The sequence below is a fragment of the Pelophylax lessonae genome (assembly GCF_965119305.1).
Source record: "Pelophylax lessonae genome assembly, chromosome: 13".
Classification (NCBI taxonomy): domain Eukaryota; kingdom Metazoa; phylum Chordata; class Amphibia; order Anura; family Ranidae; genus Pelophylax; species Pelophylax lessonae.
Window position 1 is genome coordinate 172,925,672 of NC_138780.1, and position 17,692 is coordinate 172,943,363.

The 17,692-nt window shown below is 38.9% G+C and overlaps 1 protein-coding gene across 3 annotated transcripts in view; it reads right to left on the bottom strand.

Annotated features, from left to right (window-relative positions):
- The window catches only part of NIN (ninein), a gene marked incomplete at its 3' end in the record, with an annotated part of 222,156 nt that overhangs the window by 62,172 nt on the left and 142,292 nt on the right, over positions 1–17,692 (bottom strand). For all 3 annotated transcript variants that reach the window (XM_082242636.1, XM_082242637.1, XM_082242638.1), the window contains exons 15-19: positions 14,914–15,035; positions 11,686–12,209; positions 5,946–9,458; positions 2,097–2,222; positions 1,590–1,638 (exon numbers count right to left, since the gene is read on the bottom strand). In XM_082242636.1, coding sequence (XP_082098762.1) covers positions 1,590–1,638; positions 2,097–2,222; positions 5,946–9,458; positions 11,686–12,209; positions 14,914–15,035 — 4,334 coding nt within the window. The remainder of the gene's footprint in view (positions 1–1,589; positions 1,639–2,096; positions 2,223–5,945; positions 9,459–11,685; positions 12,210–14,913; positions 15,036–17,692) is intronic.

Here is a 17,692-nt window from a genome sequence, read left to right on the forward strand (position 1 = left end):
CTTTCTCATGGGGCGGATCCACTCGGCAGACTCCCGCTAGCTCAGTGGGGATCGCTCCATTGATCCCCGCTGAGCAGGCGGATGACCGATCTGTCTCTGCTCACTGTGCAGATACAGACCTGTCAGAGTCCCCCTCTCCTCTATGGCTAGATTGGATGAAATACGGACAGCATGGTCATTTTCATCCGAGCCGACCTGCTGAACGGATGGCGGACGGATTGCAAACATATCACCATCTGACTGTTTTCAGCGGATCTTGTCAGATCGGAAGCCAGACGGGTGTCAGCGGACATTCGCCTCTCCATAGGGGAGAATGGGTGGCCCGATCAGGACGCCTGAAAAAACAGACAGGTGGATCTGATTGGTCCGATCGTGTGAAAGGGGCCTTAAAGAGGAAGTAAACCCTCCTCAGGAAGTTGTACCTATAGGTAAGCCTATGATAAGGCTTACCTATAGGTACTGTAAATATCTCCTAAACATGTACGGTTTAGGAGATATTTACCTTTAATGCAGCCAGTGACGTCACTGGCGCATGCGCTCTGAAGGAACGGCTGATCGTGCCGTTCCTTCAGAGCCCCGTGCCGTGACCGTCGGCTCCCGAGCGCGTGCGCGGGAGTGACGTCACCGCGGCTCCGGCAAATCAGATGGCCGGATGCCGCGATCCCGGAAGACGAGCGACATGTCATGTCGCCCATCATACAGGTAAGAGAGCGGCACGGCGGGGGCTCGTTCTAAGGTAAGTATTTCATAATGAGCTAGTATGCGATGCATACTAGCTCATTATGTCTTTCTCTTGCAGGTTGTAAAAAAAAAAAAAATTTTCTGAACGAGTTTACAACCTCTTTAAGGCACCACAACAAATATGCCTGATAGACCCTTGAGCTTAAATAATAAAAAAATCACTAAGAATAATGTCTGTTTTTTTCAAAGCCCAATTAAGACCAATAGGAAAATGGATGGCCCCAGGCAGTGATGCATGCACCGAAAACTTTGAAGTAATAGTTTGCTCTACGTAAATGTGAATTAAACCTGACTGTAGACCTATCAAACATATTCTAAAGAGCGTGCATTCTCAGCAATGTGTAGGTAACACCTCCAGGTATTTACCACCTCTCAGAGTGTTTACAGGACTCTGTCTAAAAATGCCTTTATCGGCTTTTTTCCCCCCACTAGAAAAAAAAAAAAAAAGCACAATCCTTGCTCTGGCATTATCCAGGTCAACATCTACTTCCTGGATGGAGATGCCAACTCATGAAACAATTTAGAGAGTTACAATGAAGTAGTCTAAATGCTGGGGAAGAGGAGACTAAGGAATGCTTTCTCCTGCCTGCAGCAGACATCATTGCAGCCTAGGCAACATTACTGGACTGGAACTCAAAGGGCTGCTTTTTAATGCTAAAAAGGTGCAACTTCTCTGAAATCGAATACTATGATTGTATATGCGACATGTGAGAAGTTTATTCATGTAGACTTTTAAAGTTACCAACAGGTCCACTTCAGGGAAAGACATTTCCATTAGGTCCAAACCAATATTAAACAAATACGCTTGTTTCTCTAACTGAAATGACCTGATTGACCATTATACTCACCATCTTTTCCAGAGTAAATTTTTCATTCTGAATGGTCTCGAGATTCACCCTGCCAAACAAAATGAAATTATCAAGATGCCAGAAATTTAAAATAGGATTTAAAAAGGATGAATTTTAATTGCATAACCCAAAATGGAAACAAATAGTAATTTCAAGTGTAGTCAATAGTTTTTTTGAGCGTATAGTAATATAGATTATAAACAAGCAAAAAGTTGGGGGAGCAAACCTGAACATGTATTTCCAACAAGTAGTATAGATTAGTAAGGAATGTTTTAAGTGCACCGACACTACGTAACACTTAAAATGCAGCGGCATTACAGAAAACCTAAAAGTTGAAGGAAAAAAAAAAAAAAAAAAGAGTAGGCAGTGTGAAGCGCTAAAACACACATCACACTGCTCCCCGCCATAGGCAGCACCAGCACGAGTAATGTTTTGGTTGATGGACATATGAAATGTTAGAGAAGAAAAAAAAGGCGTAATAAACCACAACTACCAATAATAGCTTACCACATCTCCTCGCAAGCATTGAGAAGTTCAGACATTTTTTGGTTAGAGCTTTCTTCTTCCTCTTTCAGAGCTGCAACTTGTTCACAAAGTTCTGCACTTTCTTCCTTTAGTGTTATATTCTCAGCTCTAGAACAGAAAACATATTTTAGGATCTAGAACAGGGGCCCCATGATTGGTGCCTACGCACAAATGAGGTTAGATATTCTTGTTCTTCCCATTTGTGAACCACTCCTTCACTAGCTTCTGAGCTTTTTTCCACCCTCTCCCTCTTGTTTCATGAAACACAACACACATTTTCTATGGTTATGTCCTGGTTTTGACTTTCTCGATGGTCTTCGAAATCCTGGCCATAGGGATAAAGCGTCCACCCCTAATTGAGGTCTTTGCAAACCAACAGACTTTTCTTGCTTTCATTAGGCTGCATGTTGTTCTTACAAAATGGAAGTTACTAATGATTGTAGTTACTGCACCTGCATATAGTCTGAGGCCGATGGGCTCATGTATCCACACCTTTTCTCAAATAAAGTATATTTATGGAAAAAAAGAAAAAAAGACATGGTTTGATGGGCAGGAACTTGAATGACCTGCACAAAGCTCTGACCTCAACCACACTGAACACCTTTTGGAACATCGATTGTGAGTCAGGTCTTCCCATCCAACATTACATGAGGTCACAAATGTTCTTTGGCTGAATGGACACAAATACCCAAAAATACTCAAAAATCTTGTGGAAAGCCCTCCCAGATGAGTGTAGGCTGTTAGAGCCACAAAGTGGGATGTCTAACAAACTAAGGTGGATTGGTTAGGTATCCACAAACATTTGTATCAGGTAAATGTCATCTCCTGTCTATTGGTGACTTCAAAATTTAGAAACAAAGCCTAAAGAGCCATGTTACAGTTCTACTCACAAAACGTTAGGACTGTCCTAATATTGCACAGTTATTGACCTAGGCAAGCCCAGACAGCCCAGATTTTCATAACCGTAGCTTGTAGGCATAAAACTTTTGCCCCCACCTTAGAATATCCTAACGTAAATGACCAAGATGACTATTCCTACTGATAATGGGAAAATGTGTGAAAATAAGTATACAGAAGGGGGAAAAATTGCCCCTCTGCATATAGCCATATGTCTACTATTCCCAACATTGGATTAGACCCTGAGCATAGAATATTTTTTGGAGACTTAAGCTGGATACACACTATGCAACTTTTGTTGTTCGATTTCCTTTAGATTTACCTTCAACTGCGTAGTACAAGGGCCTGCCTGATTGCACACAAATTGAAAGTGTTTAGGTTTAATCTCATATTATATGGTTTTGGTAAATCTAAGGGTCCTTTCACACGGGTGCTCCATATGTCCGTATATCATCCCATCCGTTTGAGGGTGATATACGGACATAATGCATGTCAATGGGATTGCGGATGTCAAAATACGGTCCGCTCCGTGTGAAAGGACCCTGAAGAAAAAAAAAAAAAAAAATTTATATATATATATATATATATATATATATATATATATATATATATATATATATATATATATATATATATATATATATATATATATATATATATATATATATATATATATATATATATAGCGTGTATCCAGCATTAGGCTACTATCAAAAATGCTATTTATTGCTGCTTGTGGCATCTTTTGTAGCACATGCTTGATAAGTTGTTGCATGTGTAAAATGCTTTTAAAACCTAATACAGTACACAGCAACTAAACAAGATTAAAAAAAAAAAAAAAAAAAAAGGATATTAATAAAAAAAAATATTTTGCATATTTATCAATAAAATTATATTAGAAATAAATCGCAATAGCATAATTACAAGGTGAAATTTATTAGCACGCTTGCCGTACGTTTTAACAGTCAAGAGGAAAAAGCCAAACACCATCTCTACAGCATTAGTGGGCAGCACATCACCGAATACAATTTATTTCATTTTTGAAGTAAACGTTTTAGGGAAGGAGGCCACATATAATGTTGTTCTGGCATCAAATTGTGGTGTGACAAGGCCCAAATCTGTTGCTCTGGCCATTCATAATTGAGATCACCAGAATTGTTGCGGATTCCTTGGACAAAGTATCTATGCATAGTATCTATTTTCTCTGCTGAAAAAATGCTACACATATGTGAATGTGTGAGATAGTATTGAAGCAATACTTCCAGGGAACAGAAATGTACACTTAATCACTCAAATGTAAAATTCCAGCTCTAAAAGTCCAACCCCAATATTTTATTTTTATTTATAGTTTTGGCTAGAGAGGCAATTTAAATACCTAAAGTTTTTTTGCGGTCCGTAAACGTCTGTTGGAGAGATTTCACCTAATTTTCTGTCCCTGTGATATTTCTTGGAGGTGACTGGCACTTGGCCAGGAAGACAGACAAAACTAGTAATCTGAAAGAGGCTGTTACCCTTCTTTATTCTATTGAAAAGAGTTTTGTTGCAGGCCATGTTTCCATTGGCGATATATTCATTCCATCACTTCTTGTCCCACTGGGGACCCAGAATGCAAAGATGCTCAATGTGGCTGGACTTAAGACTAAGATAGATTATATGTTAAAAATATATATCTATATATATATATATATATATATATATATATATATATATATATATATAGATATATATATATATATATATATATATATAGATATATATATATATATCTATATATATATATAGAATAATAATAATAATAATTGCTTTTCCACAGAAAAGGGCCAATCAATTTCAGCTTTACATATCAAAATTCTCAAGTGACATTTGTCTATGAAAGTTTTTCTCCTATACAAACAATTCTACTCAGGAAAACAAATGTGCTAAAAACTGCCAATTTTTTCAGGCCATCTTGGGTCTTTGGTTAACCTTCCCTTCAGACTTCCACAAACTGATTGTGACTTAAGGCCCGCACACACGTACCGATTGTTGGCCGTGAATTTTCGGCCGCCGCCCGATCAGCCGATTATCGGCTTGTTAGTATGATGCTTACGACAACGACTGCGACTTTTCGGCCGAACAAAATCTGGTGTGCAGGCTATGAAATGTTTGTTGGCCAACAACAGAACGGCCGATTGTTCGTCAGTCAGTACAGATTTCGGCCGACAAAAATGTGATGATCAAGACTGGGCATGCTCAGTGAAGAAAAAACACACGAAAAGTAGAACAGAACATGACATCACTTCTGCAGTTGGTTGTTGTTGGCCGACAAAATTCGTGTGCAGTCTAGAGCACATTTCAAACAACACTGGACAAAAGACGGCCGATCGGTCGGCCAACAACCGGTACGTGTGTACGAGGCTTAAAGAGCACCTGCTGACGATGACAGGGCCTCAAACAGTCTTTCAAGAATAATGTTTTCATGTCGCAGTAAAAAGTTGCCTTTTCTAAAGGAAAAATAGCAAGGTTACTTAACATACATGTGATTTGTTGTGGTTGGCACCACTTCCAGTCTTTAGTTTGCGATTGTTTTCACGTAATAAAAAACGGAAACCATTTAGAATACAATAAACGCCTTTGCTGCCCACCAGTGCTGTAGAGCTTACAAAGAACAAAACCCGTTAGTTGCAATAGGAAAGCAAAGAGAAAAAAATATATATATTAGTATGTTACAAGAATCATTGTAGCTGAAGAATCATTAATATTATAGATAAGAATAATTAAGATGAAGTCTCTGAAAGCAGTTTATTAGGATGCCCAAACCAACTAGATGTTAAATTGTTATGATCCCATTCAGTTATTAGTTTTAGACATCCGTAGATGTTGAGAAAGCAGCAGTGAAATAGGAAAGTTCTTGACGAAGTTGATGCCAGCAGAAGGTAAAAACACTGATATTACCTTAAACTTTCCATCATCTTTTGATCGTCATTCATCTTGCTCTCCTCAGTAGATCTTTCCACAGTCTTCACCTTCAGATTCCTATGGTGTGAACTTGATCCTTCTAGATCTCTTTCAAGAGGATCATCTTCTCCAGCTGTCACCTGACTGATGGTTTTATGTGAAGAGCTTCCCAATTTCTGTAAATCTTCTTTCTTCATCTGTACAAGCAATTCTAAAGGCTCTTCTGGATGTTTATCATAATCCACCCCATTTGTGCACATACGGACATTGTCTAGCATTTCTTTTTGAGGTAAAGGTTTTGAGAAGTTTTTATCTTGTTGGGAATGTTCTTGATATTTGAGGTTTTGTCTGTTTTTTTCTGCCTGTAGATCTGTTTGAATCCCCTTATTCCTTAAAAGGGACTTCATGATTGGCTTCCTTTCAAACACACGTATTTTCTCCTGCATAATATGAACTAAGGACTTCAGTTCTTCATTTTCCTTCTTTGCTGCATCATATAGACTATCAAGTTTCAAGGAAGCTTCGGTTATCTCCTCTATGTTTTGAATCTCTTTCTGCAGCCAAGAAACTTCCGATGAAAGAGTTCTGTTGTTTTCTATGGCTTCTAAGTTTCTAAGCTCCATGGCTTTCAAGTTTTCTTGAAGGTGTATATTTTCTTTCTTGGCAACCACTAGTAAAAGTTTTAGACCAGGGATGGAAATCGGAGCATCTTCTAGTTCTGGCAATGCAATTTCCTCTAAGCTGATGGCCTTTTTCACCTGGTCATATTCTAAAGTTAAATTATTTAGCTTATCTTGGATGGATATCACCTGTGTTTTTAGATGGTCATTCTCTGTCTTTACATCCTTATAGCCTTTTTCAAGCTGGCATAACACTTTTGTAGTATCTTCAAGTTCTTTTGTTTTCTTTTGAAGTTTCATGTTTATGTTGTCTAAGGTTTTCTTGTACTCGCCAAAAGCAACATCGGCCATTTCAAATTCTACATTTTGAATAGGCTGTAGGTTTGCAGTCTGGTTATCATCCATCTTTGTCTTATCCAGTTGATCTGTGATCTTTCCTTCCTCTGTGCTGTTCTCCTGTAAACCAAGCTTCTTCTGAAGCTTAGAAACTTCAGTTAACAATCGAACATTTTCTTTAACAGTTTGCTCGTGAGCAGTTTGAAGGTTCCTGAAAACTCCTCCGTCAACAATTACTGATGCATTTTGCAACTCTGAAACCATATGCTTTAGCTCATAGTTTTCTTTTTGTAGCAACTGATGTTCATGCTGAATTTTCAAGAAAGAGGCAACTTTGTCTTCCAGTTCCTTGACTGTACCTTTAAGCCTTGATATTTCTCCTTTCCCCTTTTCTGCCTCACCGCAAACAACTTTATAAAGCTCTTGACTTTGTAACTGTTTTACCTTAAAACATTCTCTCTCAACAATACGATCTTGCTCTACAGTTTGCAAAGCTTCACGTAGAAGCTGAACATTTTTCTCTGCCTGAAACACTTGCTCAGTTTTCTCATGTAAATCATGCAGCAGTTGCTCTGAAGCTGGCTTATCTTCCTCCATCACTTTATCAGTCTCAAGTTTCCTAAGTTTTGAGATTTCGGACAATAACTTGACATTCTCTTGGACTGTCTTCTCATGCACTTGCTGTAGATTCTTAAGAGCACTCCTTTCCTCTTCATCAACCATGTTTCCTTCTATTTGAGATACTTCTTTTTTGAAGTCTTCGGTTTCTTTGATCACCAACATATAATCTTGCCCTGATTTAGATAAAGAACCAATCTCGTTTTGCAGTTGATCAATTGTACCTTGAAGCCTATCTATTTCTAAAAGCATTTCTTGTCTTTTTGCATTTGTACTCTCATACAGTTCTTTATAATGTTCCTCGGATTTTGAAAGTTTGGCTTGAAGGATCTGTTTCTCAGCTGTATGGTCTTTTTTCATATTTTCAATTTTTGTTTCTAGAGACTGAATATGTTTCTTGGTATGGCATAATTGTTCATGGCAATCTTTCAATTTTGCGTCCAAGGATTGTTTGACATCTTCTGTCTTTTCAGCCTCTTGAACTTTGTCGGTCTCCTTTTTTGTCAAGTTCAGCTTCTTCTGAAGTCTACTGATCTCAGACTGTAATGCAATATTTTCTTTTTCCATCTGCCCATGCACATTTTGCAGGTTTCTGTAAGCATGCCTTTCCTCATCAAGACTAGCTAATGAATTCTGAAGCTGTGACAAAGTATTTTTTAATTCTGAATTTTCTTTTTCCATAAACTTGAATTCTGTCTGAATCTTCGATAAAGAGGTAGTCTCATCCTTTAATTCATTGATGGTATTTTGAAGCCTAGTTATTTCTTCCAACATCTCCAATCTCTTTTCTTCTGTCCTCTTGCATACCTCCTTATAAAGTCCTTCTGCGGTTGACAATTTGGAATACAGTTCATCTTTTTCAAGTTCAAATTGCGTCTGGAGTTTTTCTACTGTCTCTTGAAGATCTTGAAAATCTTTCCTGGCTTGACATAACTGCTCATCTTTGTCTAATATTTTAATTTCCAGGGACTTCACAGCTTGAGTACATTCTAATTTACTTTCTGAGGCACCTTTTTCTCTTGCTTGGATTAGGTCCTTTTCAGCCAAATCCATTTTCCTTTGAAGGTTTGAAAGTTTGGACACTAGTTCATCTCTCTCTTTAACAGTCTGAGCTTGAATATCATGTATTTTTTCAAGACTAAGTTTTTTGTCCTCTAGGAGAACCAGATTATTTCGAAGATGTAAAACTTCATTTTTTAGTTCTGAATTCTCCTTCCTCAACAACTCATATTCTCCCTGAGTTACGGAAAAAGACTTAATCTCTGCCTTTAAATCACTGATGATATTTTGAAGCCTACTAATTTCTACAATCAATTCTAATTGCTGCTTCTCTTCCTGCTCACTAACTTCTTTATGGAGTGCGTCTGATGTTGCTAGTCTAGCATTAAGTTTCTCTTTTTCAGATTTATGTTGATTTTCCAGGTCTGCAATCATCTTTTGAAGAAGAAGAACTTCATTCTGAGCCTGACACACTTGTTCATCTCTTTCAGTTAATTCCTCACGTAGGTCACTTTCTAGCTGATGGACTTTCCTACCAAGATCATCTTCTACTTGTTTTGATCGGACTCTCAAGTTATCCAACTCTCTCGTCATTTGTTCCTTTTCAGAATTTAGATTGTTGACCAGTTCTTTATAGGATTTTTCCAAAGCATCTTTTCCTTGTGAAAGCTCAGAACAAGTTAACTTCTCTTGTTCAAGTTTTTCCATTAATCTCTCTTGTATGTCTATATGCTCCTGAAGGAGTTCTTCCTTTTCAAATGCCCACTGGGCCCTCTCTTCTGCTTGTTGGTCAAGCAGACCTTGAAGATCATTTTGGAACTGTCTTTCAAGATTTACCGAGTCTTCTTTGTATTTTTTTTCTGCCAATTCTAAATCCTGTGCAAACTGATATTTTATTTCCAAAATGCTTTTGTTAAATGCGGCTTCCATTTCTTTCCTAAATGTAGTCAATATAGAAGATTATAAAAAAAAAAAAAAATAATAACCTAAAGAAGAATGCCAACACAAGCTTTTTTTCTAGTTTTGGGTTGAGTGGGAAAGGGTTACAGACGTAGATTTAATTGCCCTCTGCATTCCAGTTGGAAAGATCTAACCTAAAAGTTTTTTGTAGTGACCACTGCCCCCAGTAAACGCTGTAGGGAAATGTAAAATTCTACAGTGACCATCAGCACAGGAGTAGAAGGGTCACCTTCCAATAGGGAAAACCTGATTTGAAGAGGCAAATTGGCACCGTCTGTCATGTGAAGGGAAATTTCCTTTACAGGACAAAAAAAAAAAAAGAGAAGATTTATCCCTTTCCCCAAGTAACCAAAACAAGAAACAAAAGTTTTGGTTGGAGTTCTGCTTTAAGTATGTTGACATTTCAAACGGTATGAAAATAGATCAGATGCATCACAAATCAAGAAATTAGATTTAAATCATTGGAACAGATTTTTCAGTCCAAATCACTTATGCAAAGCAAAGAGTATACAAGAGAGATACATAATCAAACCAGTGAAATCGTACCTTATTTTACAGCCATAAAATATATATATATATATATATTAAGATTAAAAAAAAAAAAAAAACAAACAATTAAACTTGCTAATCATTTACAAAACTTTAGATGGGTCAAGTCATAAAAAAAAAAAAAAAGGCATAGTATAACTGGCACTGGAAACCATAGTATGTCTGCATAACAACTGATGATTCTTAAAGTGGTTGTAAACCCTTACATCTACCCAGTGAAGTGACTGGCCCCTGTGATACAGAGATTTAACAAATCCGCCTACATACGTTATATACCTGTTTATCTGCAGTCTTCTCTACATCCAAAGTACTGAATTATAAAACTTGTCAAAGTTCATAAGGGGGCGGAGAGCTGAAATTACACACTGCTGAGCCCAATGAAGAGAGTTTTGAGAGCTGACTGGGAGGGAAGACACACACCCCAAAAGGAACAGAACTGTCAATCAGCTGGAGATCCCTTCCCTGTCACCAGTGGCATCTTAAGAGCATTATAGGCCCCTGGGCAATGCAGTGCACTGGGGCCCTGCCTACACAATCACCCACGAGAATAAAAATGAAAATTAATCGATAAGGTGATATTTATTGCTACAGCAGTGAGAGGCTATGGACAGCTTCCAAGTTGGGCAGCTGGGTCCAGTGAACACACACACGGACGGGAGTCAGACTCGACTGTCCTGTGTGTGCCTGTTCCCGTGGAGACAGACAGACATTCCTGCAATTGTGGGCTCCCCCTCCACGGCCCACGTGTCCTGATAGCAGCACAGGGCCGACAGGCGCTTACCACCTGATAAGTTTGGCGGTGGGATGCACACGGGAAAATCGGGAATAAGGTTTGGCTGGGGCTGAGTCGCTGGGCAGGTGGGGCCCCCCAGGCAAGCGGGGCCCCCGGGCAACTTCCCAGAGTGCCCATTCGGTAACATGGCCCTGCCTGTCACCTTTTTTTCTCTTGGTGCCAGGAAAACTTGTCCAAAGTGATTAATGCTGATAGCATAGGAATGGCGCAGCAGACAGAAATTACACTTGGTGCTCTATTGAGAAAAGTACACACTATAGAAGGATATACTTTGTTCACATTTCATGTCTGAGGTTTACAACCACTTTAAGCCTCGTGGACACGGTTATATTATAGGGAAGCTGCAGATGGGACATTGGCCTGTCGTAGAAGTGAATGCCTGTATGCCTCTGTACTTGTGTAAATGCCGATGCTTCCTTGCATCAGTGTTTACCTGCGCGTAACTTTACAACGCAGAAGTGTCACATTCAGAAAGATAAATGTTATGTGCAGGTAAATGCAATTGTGAAGTTCTCTGTATCAGTAAGGACCACCCACCATCAAAAAAATAAAAAAAGGGGAGGGGGAGAGAACCTGTGGCATCACATGACTGGCAAGACCTCTGAAAAAAGGAGAGTATTCAGAAAAAAAAAGTGTATATGACAAAATACTGTCTTGGAAGGGATGATCAAGGAGGACGACGACTTTAAAAACAAACTTCTAAAAGTTTGACTTTGATGGTAGGACAAAAAAAAAACAAAAAAAAAAAAAAAAACACTTAATATGGTCTAAAAAGCTCTTATAAGGTAATAAAGCACTTCTATGCCATATACAGGTAAGAACATATTTATAAAGAGACAGAACCAGTCTTGCTGTCACCCACCTTTGCACCTCAGCTTCTTGCTGGTGTTGCTCCAACAGCTGCCTTCTGAGTTCCTGTGTTTCTTGCCGATGTCTTTCCTGAAGACTTGACACTTGCTCCTGAAAGTTTTGCTCCATTTGATCTCTCTTGTCTTCATAGGTTGTCATCAACTCAGCCAGCTGAGCTTCTGCCTTCTTCTCAATGTCCTCTGCGATCTGTACCAACTCCTCCTTTTCCTTATGATACATCTGTCTGGCCTCTTCTAGTTGCCGGTGAAGGGTTTCTTCTTTCTCCATCAACTGCTGCTTGTGGAGGTCACACTCTGCCTCCATTCTGCTAACCTGATCCTGGTGCATAAATTCGGCCTCATTTTGCTCTTCTTTAAGTCTCTGAATAACCGCTTCCAGCTCTAAGTGCTTCATTTTGAAGATCTTTATTTGCTCCTCAGCTTTGTGAATCTCAATGTCAAGTTTTTCCTTAAGGGCTTCCTGTTCTTTCTCAAATGAATAGTGTATTTCGTTTAGTTTTTCCTCATAGTGCATGGTCTGGAAGAAACAAATTGCTGGATTTTAAAAAAAGCTTGACAGAAAGTCATCAATTTTACTGCAAGACCGTAATGTTGCATTCCCAGGACCATTATTTCCTTTACAACCACAAATTGGTTTGTGCCTCTGACCAAACCATTGCTGGGTATTCATTGTCAAAAGGATGTTTTTAATCAAAAGCACTTAAAATTGGATCTTCACTGCATCTGAGCACTACAAACCAAAACACTAGTTCATTCATTTTTAATATTCAAAGCAAATGTTCCTACCCCATACTGGTGTCCATGCTTTATTTTGTTGAAAAATCACTTTAAAAACAACCCCCTAGCATTGCTGTCTGTGGCAAAGTAAGGGCAAATGATTCTTGTAGCATTTACTTCCTGGAATCCATTTGCCCTTAGCTCAAGCATGCATGCAGGAAGGTGTGCTTAGCTGAGAAAACACCTCCTCCCCTCCTGAAGACTCCTGGGATGCATGGCATAATTTGCCTAGGCAAGAAACCAGGAAGTCACTGGAGAAATGTAAAAAAAAAAAGTTTAACACAAGAAAATAAGATATATTTTCCTATCTAATTACTAATTCTAGCAGCATAAGGATTAAAAACAAACAATCAGTGTTAATAGGGAGAGTGAAGGATGTTTTTTTTTTAAATGGAAACCTTTTCTGGGAGTGGTGTGGAGGAGGGGTGGAGAAGCAGGAAGTCTCAGAGTGAAGATCTACTTTAAGCCATGGTGTGACTTGACCCCATCATCTACCAATGATCAACTGGTGGAAGCCAGAGAGTAAAGGCCCGTATACACAATACCAAAATAGAAAGTAAAATTTCGTCCGACGAACGATCTGCCGATTTTCAGATTGTTAGTATGGTGCTTTCGACAGCCGATTACGGATTTTTAGATGACAACTTCTGGATGTGCAGGCTATAAAATTTTTATCGTACATCAACACAATGTCTGGATTTTAATTTAACCACTTGTCGACCGCCCGCCGGCAGCCAGCCCCTCAAAGGCAAAGTGACGTAGTACTATGTTGCTAGCCTGTGAGGCTCTAGGGGGCATACGCGCGCCGCCGGAGGCACACTCCCGCCTCCGCTTGTTCCTGCACATCCCCGCACGTGTGACCGGCGGACCCAATGTCCGCCGGCCACTCGCGATCTCCCAGGTGTAGAGGGAGAAAGGCAGGCGGCTGATGTAAACAAAGCCGCCTGTCATTCTCCCCTGTGTAAGAACAGAGATCATACGGTCCTGCTATGTAGGATCGTATGTCTCTGTTACATCACTAGTCACATCCCTTTACAGTTAGAAGCACGCCCCTAGGGACACACTTAACCCCTGCATCACCAATAAAGTTAACCCCTTCCCTGCCAGTGTCATTTTTACAGTAACAGTGCATATGTTTAGCACTGATTACTGTAGTAATGTCACTGGTACCCCCAAAAGCGTCAAAAATGTCAGTCAAGGGTCCGATCTGAGCGCCGCAATGTCGCAGTCCTGCAAAAAAAATAAATATCGCAGGTCGCTGCCATTACTCATTAAAAAAACAACAAAAATGACAAAAATCTTTCCCTTCGTTAGTAAACGCAATAACTTTTGCGCAAACCAATCAAAATACGCTTATTGCGTTTTACCAAACATATGTAGCAGAAAACATATTGGCCTAAAATGTTAAAAAATTTTGATTTTTACATTTTTTTGAGGGGGGGGGGGGGGGGGGGGATTTCGTATAAAAAAAAAAAGGGAAAAATATTGTTATTTTTGCAAAATATACGCTCTTTTTTGTTTATAGCGCAAAAAGTAAAAATCGCACAGGTGATCAAATACCACCAAAAGAAAACTGTTTTTGGGAAAAAAAAAAAAGACATCAATTTTGTTTAGGTACAGCATCGCACGACCGCGCAATTGTCCGTTAAAGTCACACTGTGCCGAATCGCAAAATAGGGCCTGGTTAGGAAGGGGGTAAAATCTTCCGGGGCTTAAGTTGTTAATTAGTACAGTTTTCATCCAAAAAAAAAAATGGCATGGCACTAGGCATGCTCAGAAATGAAAGAACACATACAAAACAATCCAACACGACATCATTTCTGAAGCTGAATTCTGTCGTAGGAGAATTTTCATATGAAAGTAACCTCCTCACTTTCCATATGAGACTAGCATGCAACAAAAATTGGATGAAAATTTGTCTGATAATCTGATCGTGTGTACGAGGCTTAAGCCATGGTGTGACTTGACACCATCGTCTACCAATGATTAACTGGTGGAAGCCAAAGTAATCCAACAATCATGTCTCAGGTGATAAGACCTATGAACAGGCACACTCCTGGTAAGCAGAACACACGCAACCTAAAGAATCAATACACCCAATATACATTTCAGAGGTTTAAGAAGTTAAATCATTTTCTTATAAACATCTCTTGCTGCAAAAAGGCTGGTTCGGAAATGGTAGGCCCTGTGGCAAAGCCTTAGATATTGCTTTATAGCTACATCCTCATCTCGGCAACCCCTAGTGTACAACTAATATATATATATATATATATATAAAATTTATTGTTCCATGCCATTTCCATATTTTATAATAGAACAGTGTTGTATTTGTGGATGGTTGTGAGAGCTTCATGCAAACTGTGGAATATCCTGTAACCATTTTATCCAATTGATATTTAGCTCCCTACCAAATTGTTGTAATCCCTCCCAACAATAACACATACTTTGTCTTCCAGTTCAAGTGTCAATTTCTCGACCTCCCTCTGGTGTTGCTCCCGCATGTGCTCAATGGCCATTTCTGCCTCTATACTCATGTTTAGAGGAGGGCAGTCTTCAGAACCAATACCTGCAACAAAAAAAATGCTCGTTACAAATACAACCAATTGCAAAATAGATCCTGTATAGTCATTACGAAGCAACTTGGTTGTGGGTCTATTAATTTTAACATAAACAAGAGCTCATCATCTCTGGATGTATGCAGAAGTTAAATATACCGGATTTAAATGATTATAAATCAAGAAGACACTTCTGCATGACTTTATTTGCCCACTAGTTACTTTCTTTATCTAAATCTGACTCTTCAGTTTGTGTTAGGGGTCAGAGGTTATCTAGAGTAACATTTGCTACCCTGCAAAATACTTGTGCTCAGACATTATTTCCCAGCTTGATCATGCAGCGTGTGGTCTGGTATTGTATGTAACAAATAGAAACAAAACTGGTTTCCAAAATAGTGCTTTTATCATCACTTTGAACAGCCAAGAGAGAAACAAGAGACCAAAACTTGGCTGGAGACTTTTTTAAAAGTCAATATATGATCACAAATAATAGGAACTATAAAAATGTCTCAATTAAGATTCCTAGTAAATCAATTCAACTATCCAATGCACAGTGATTAATGAAGATTATAGTCCATATTCTCTTAATAAATCCAGAGGGCGAGAGGAGAGGCTGACGCAGACCAGAAGTGACGCAGTAGGACACTCAGGAGTTTTGGTTTAGATTTATTAAGCGTGGTTTTATCATTTTAAATGTGTGTATAACAAACATAATACATGAATGCTGGTGTTTAATTTACTACACAATGGGGTTGATTTACTAAAAGCAAATACACTGTGCACTATAAGTGAACTTGGAAGTGCAGTCACTGTAGATCTGAGGTGAAGATCTGAAATGAGGGGAAGCTCTGCTTATTTCTATCATCCAATCATGTGCAAGCAAAAATGCTGTTTTTATTTTCCTTGCATGTCTCCCTCAGATCTACAGCGACTGCACTTCCAAGTGCGCAGTGGATTTGCCTTTTGTTAAAAAGCCCCTATGGGAGCCTAGTATTTTCACTTCCCCTGTTAAGAGCTATGCAGAATGGTTGCATGAATTGTATGGGTATAATAAAAGAAGCCATACACACATCCTGCATAATACAGAGGAGTGATCTGGGGCAGGACCCCTGTGGATGTAAGGAGAGTTTGGTACTTTTGTGAGATGGTGTGTGTGAATGGATGGATAGATATATATTTTTTATATATAAAGTAATCAACCTGTTATTTTCTTTTTTGGCCACTAGAGGGACCCCCCCTCCACCATAAGTGAACATGTTCTAATAACTGTTACAATTATTTCACTGTATTTGTTATGTGTCCATTTATTTGTAATTTATACCATCAGTAATAAAAGTTGCTTATTTTTTCTTTGTAGGAAAACTGAATAGAAAGATTTAGTGAATGTTAGCTACTCCTCTATTTTAGTTGTGAAACAAACAAAACACTTGCTTCTTAATCATTAATAAATCCTTTGCTAATCTGTAGGTTATTTGTATTTTATATATTTTGTTTTCTTTGTCACTTTTTTTTTTTTTTTTTTTTTTTTTTTTAAGTATTTTTTCAAAACAAATTATTTTTACACTTTACCAGATGAGGGGGAAAAAAATATTAAAATCTCAAACTACTTATTTAAAGCATATATAAACCCAAGAACAGAAATTAAATATATTAAAGTCCATTAATGTGGTGATTGCAATCATTTTTTTTTTTTTTTTTTAATCTGGGGATCCTGCCAGTACCACACTTCCTGGCCGAGGGTGAAAGCGTTCGCTCATTGTACTTACGGAGCAGCCCATAGTCACCCAAGACCAAGACGGCACCAGAACACCACTATCCCCCCTCTAACATAGGCGGAGGTGTTTTTAGTCCACAGAGACAGCGGAGAACAATTTAACTAATAGAAATGTAGCACAGACAGAAAAGAAAGCGATCACCTTACAAGATTTCTGGCAGGAATAGGTATTTTTTTTTTTTAACAATTAACAAATTAAACAGATACTACAAAATGCTCCCAATGGTATTTGTAATAGACCAAAAAGAGAAAACAAGAAGTTTATTGTTCGGGTTTATAGACTTTCACTACTACACTACATTGTCCACTACACTACACTACCCACTACATTGTCCACTACACTACCCACTACACTACGCTGTCCACTACCCACTAAACGACACTACACTGTCCACTACACTACCCACTACACTACACTACTCTGCCCAATGGTATTTGTAATAGACCAAAAAGAGAAAACAAGAAGTTTATTATTCGGGTTTATAGACTTTAAACACTATTTTACTGTTAATATGATGCTGTTGCTATTATGGCCTTGAAGCTGGGGACGCTCCTCGAGAATGGGTCTGTCAATAGGGATGGGCCGAACAACCCCCCTGTTCGGTTCACAGCAGAACTCCCCCCAGATCCCCTCCATGTGAATGGGTATCCGCTACATCGTACCCCTACCCATTCACCAAAAAAGGGTCAAAAAGTAATAACCACAAGAAACAGTTTTTGACAAGTATCTTATTAAAAAATGTTTTAAAAAATAGCGTCCTTCAATGTAAATCCATCGTCACTCAACGCCCGCTGGACACGAAAATTAACAACGCTGTTGCCTCCTGGGAGGCCCCGCGCCATCTACCCGCTCTGCGCTTTGATGGTTCTTATATGGGAAGGGGCGGGGCCACC